A 4,763-nucleotide genomic window follows, 5' to 3' on the forward strand; every position below is an offset into this window, starting at 1 on the left:
AAAAGAAAACCCACAATACAGAAGATTAGTTTGGGTTGGAATAATTATAAGTGAATCACGAACTGAGTGCGAGAATCATAGTTTTGCAGGGGGGACAGAATTTTGATAAGAAAGTTAGCACGTTTTTTGGTTCTGGGTTCGCAATCCATGTGAAGTAACGCCACCAACTTCTCCAGCACGCCCGTTTTTCCAACATCTCTGATCTCATCTTCTTTACTGCAATTCTTACAAATATTCAACAAAATCCCAATACCATGAGCGGTAGCACCACGGGAGACAACCAATAAAATTCTAACGATTGTAGGCACTGCAAGTGCGTAATCTATTATGCCCCATCGCCCTTGACAAACAGTTGAAAGCGCCTCCAGAATAGCCATGGATGATTCGATCACACCTCTCTCTGAAGCGCCAAGCAATCGAGTCAGACGAGGAATTATACCAAATGTCTCCGCTAGCTTCACCCGATATGCAACCACTTGACAGAGGAACCAAAGCCCTGAGACCACTATAATGCGTGTTGTTATTCTGTTCAAGCAACGTTAAAAGCCCGTCTGTTATCCCTTCCATAGACCCGATTTCCATAGCACCCGTCTCATCCCCTTTTGCCAGCTTTTCCACACGGGTTGCCGCATTTATTCTGGACTCCAGATCACCCTTCGCCAACACCCATTCGACGGTTCGAATCACTCGGCCACTCAATAAATCTCTCGAGAAGATGTCCTCGTCCACAGAAAACAAAACAATGGCTGAAATGGCTTCTTGCACAGCCTCCGTTTCGTGTTCAACGGGATGAACCGGGTCAAATACTTGCATAACACGAATCAGAGCAGGTAAAACGCCCTCGGATTGCAGATTCGATCTGTTGCTTTCGTCCCTCGCAAAATTCTTCAAGTTTCGTAACGCCTCGATTTTGACGGCGCCGCCTTTGTCGATCTGCTCTATCATATGCTGCAGCTTTTGGTTGTTTTGGGCAGTGGGATCTGATGGATTTTTGAGGCGCCATTTTTTTATAAGAGCGGCAAGGGTGTGATTAGGGATGAGCTCACGCGTGTGGAGAGTCTGACCAGAGGCTGGACAAATATTATTTCCTGCTCGGAACCATTTTTTAATGGAAGCTCTGTCATAAGTGATTCCAGTGCACAGAGTGAATGGGTCACTCATTATTTCTAAGGAAATTGGACATTGGAACAAGGGCGGGATACCCACAGAAGATTTTTGCTGGTTCTCTTGTACTGACATAATTCTTAAATATTTTTTTTGTGTTAAAATTTCTCTTCAGATTGAGAAGATATGGGCATTGAGAATATTGTGATTTGATTAGCATCTCATTTGATGAGTCCATAGAATGCACGTATCAATCGGTATTCCTGTTTGAGAAGGAACATCCGTTCCTTGGTTGCGAAAAAATGTGTGAAATATTATTATGTTCGCCACAACGACCGAATCAAAATAGGATTAGGGCAATAAAATATTATGGTCGCAGATGGAGATAAGAGCTTACGTTAAAGTTGTTCGGATCGTGCTGATGTGGCAATCTTTGTCGCTTACGAAGCCTCACGTGTAACCGTATATTGCGTGCCTGTAAATTCAATTTTTGCGGGCGCTCTATGTTGACTGTTGACCTTAAGTTCTCAATGTTCTCAACATCTAAAACATTATCTTTTTATATCATTAATGGGTATAATTTAATATTATAGCCTCAAAGACTACATGTAAATTTGTATCCAATGTATACCTATGTTGAGGATATATATATATGTGTGTTGGGGAAGAGGTATCTTTTTTAAGAAAATTGAGATGTATAATACAATTTGCACTGTTCTCTATATATAAAATGTGGAGAGATTTTTTTAAAAAAAAATTGAGGTGTATCATAAAATATGAAGTGTTCTATTTTATAACATTTGTTTATGCAAATTAAAAATTGTTTTATTTTTTCAAAGTTTAAATTTAAATTAAAATAGGGGAAAGAAGTCAGTAGTGGACATAGCTAATTTTGTGCATCTTAAGCTTCTAAATGGTTCATCTGATTTCGACGATTTTTTTTTTGTTCTCTCTGTGTGCGACTTAACTATTTAAATCTATTGTTTTGGCTTGTGGATAGTAATGATGCACGTTGTGGAATTCATTATGTGCACAAAGGTCAAAAAGTACGAATTTCAAAGTGTGGTCCAATACATAATCACCTTTGCGCCAATAGTAGATAACTCAATATTAACTTTAAAGAAAAATAATTATTTAAATTTGTTTGGAGATAATTTTAGACATTATTTTCAATATAAAAAATAATTAGTTTATGAACTAGTTTCTAATATTGTGCTCACGCAAATAAAGCTGAAAAGAAATTTTTTCCCATTAAAATTTTGTAAAGAATCTTTAAATATATTTCCTTCATAATAATGAAGTATATATATATATATATATATATATATATATATATAACACATTTAAATAAGATGTGTTTACTAGTTTTGAGCTTATATGTATACAGATTCTTTATGCTCATATACAACTATAAATCATCTCTTGTATTCTTTTAAGGGGTGCGAGAATTATTGTTTGACTATGAACCAACAAATGTGTTAAGTGGTGTTGATTAGTGTGGGTTGGAGTAATTACAAGTGAATATATATAACACATTTAAATAAGATGTGTTTACTAGTTTTGAGCTTCTATGTATACAGATTCTCTATGCTCATATACAACTATAAATCATCTCTTGTATTCTTTTAAGGGGTGCGAGAATTATTGTTTGACTATGAACCAACAAATGTGCTAATTGGTGTTGATTAGTGTGGGTTGGAGTAATTACAAGTGAATCACAAACTAAGTGCATGAATGATAGATTTGTTGAACCCAAGGTAGGACTAAGAGGGGAGGGTGAATTAGTCAAAAACAAAAATTAATGTAGCACATAAATAATTAAACTTCAACACACATCCAACACATGAACGCCAAGATTTTCTACATGGAAAACTCAAATAGGGAAAAACCACAGTGACCAGCTACCCACAAAATATATCCACTATGTATATCATATTACAAAGAAAAGAGCTAGATGCTCTAGACTTGCAAACCAAGGCTAACTACTCATGGTGCAAGATAAGGAAAAAGGACTTACAAAACCTAAAGCTAACTGCACTCAGGGAAAGACACAAAAATGATATGAAAAGAAGGTTCTCTTGATCATGAAGTTGTCCTTGAACTCTACATCAAGCGACCAACATCAAAACACACACAAATCATACCTCCAATGCCAACACTCTGTCTCATATCTTTGCCACAATCTCAACACAACTTGCATATCATTCAAACACAACTCTTATTCTTGCACTTCACCAAACCTCTTTGATTATCTTTGCATCATACATCTAAATTCTACACCTCATCACACACTTAACTCAATCACATTCATCCTTATATACAAGATAGATCATCAAATCTTAAACCAAGATATACCTTTTTTTACAAACAATACACACACTGATCCACTCCAGGAGAAAGAGGGGACCGAAACACATCTCCCAGAGATTGATTCATTGATCCACAATCACTACAACATAACCAACAAGTTATCCACACGCTATGCAACAATATAAGCAATTAACAGTCAAAACATATTTGCCAATGCAAGCAACTCAAATCCATATATGATGCAGTCACCGGTAAGTTGGAACCTCAAAAATCAGTCCAAACCGGTCAACAAGAGTAAACACAACTGAAACACAAGGATATGATGGAGGCAATGCAAAACAACTTGAATTATAACATGAAATATAAATACAATCAACCGAAAATCAACTGGGTTACATAAACCAGCACACATGTCTGGGAGAACATGCAGAATAAGTCACAACCGGGACCTTAAATCCTTAGATCTACATTCTACGCTTAGTCTAACTACTTGATTCTTTTCTTGATTACATTATAATGCACAATACAATGATATATATGTTAGGATTCCCAAAGATAATGAGAGGGGGGGTGAATTAGTATTTAACCGGTTAATAAATTTACTTGACTTAAAACATGAAAAACATATTAAAACTGTGTACCGGTAAACCAGAAATAATGCAGTGAACAAGAATAACAACAACCACATGAGAAGAACACCATAACACAGTATTTTAATGAGGAAACCCGGTGTGGGAAAACCCTCGGTGGGATTTGTGACCCACAATATTCGCTTACTAGCCAATAAGGGAATATTACTCTTACAATAGGGGCCTACACATGCAGGAAGGCCAAGTGCCTAGAGCTCACTGCTCAATTACATAAGAAGTCACACTGAATTACAAAAATGGATTATATTAATCCAATCTCTTGTACTGCTTTATATTAGCATCTGCTATGCTAGATCCAGTACTGGTTTAAGCTCTACTACATACATAACCCTTAACCTATAATTCGCATATTAGGTCTGCATAATTTCGCCTATCTCCTTGTTACAAAATGTTCTACAATGATCTCATACATATATGAGTCATTTTACAACTTTCCATGTCGGCTTACAATGATTTTACAATTAATTACAAATATATTATAAACAAAGTTCATGTCAGCCAAGGTGCTGGTATCCTTCCTTTCACTGTCGGTGTTCTGTGTGTCGATGTAGAGTTTGTTGTTGTCGGTGCCGGTATTCTATCTTGCCGGTGAATGTTGTTGATTCTCCAAAGTGCCAGAGTTGATTAAGTGTTAGTAGGTGTTGACATCAATGACAAAACCATACCAAAATACCAACAATATATGATCCAAGAGGATCC

General features: G+C 36.4%; 1 protein-coding gene across 1 annotated transcript; it reads right to left on the reverse strand.

Moving 5' to 3' along the window:
• Positions 1 to 291: 291 nt before the first annotated feature.
• On the reverse strand, positions 292 to 1,239 carry LOC131038364 (U-box domain-containing protein 25). Its single transcript, XM_057970775.2, has one exon. It carries the CDS (start codon positions 1,237 to 1,239, stop codon positions 292 to 294), a length of 948 nt encoding a protein of 315 aa, XP_057826758.2.
• Between the last annotated feature and the right edge of the window lie 3,524 nt (positions 1,240 to 4,763).

Source organism: Cryptomeria japonica, chromosome 10, assembly GCF_030272615.1.
Source record: "Cryptomeria japonica chromosome 10, Sugi_1.0, whole genome shotgun sequence".
Classification (NCBI taxonomy): Eukaryota; Viridiplantae; Streptophyta; class Pinopsida; order Cupressales; family Cupressaceae; genus Cryptomeria; species Cryptomeria japonica.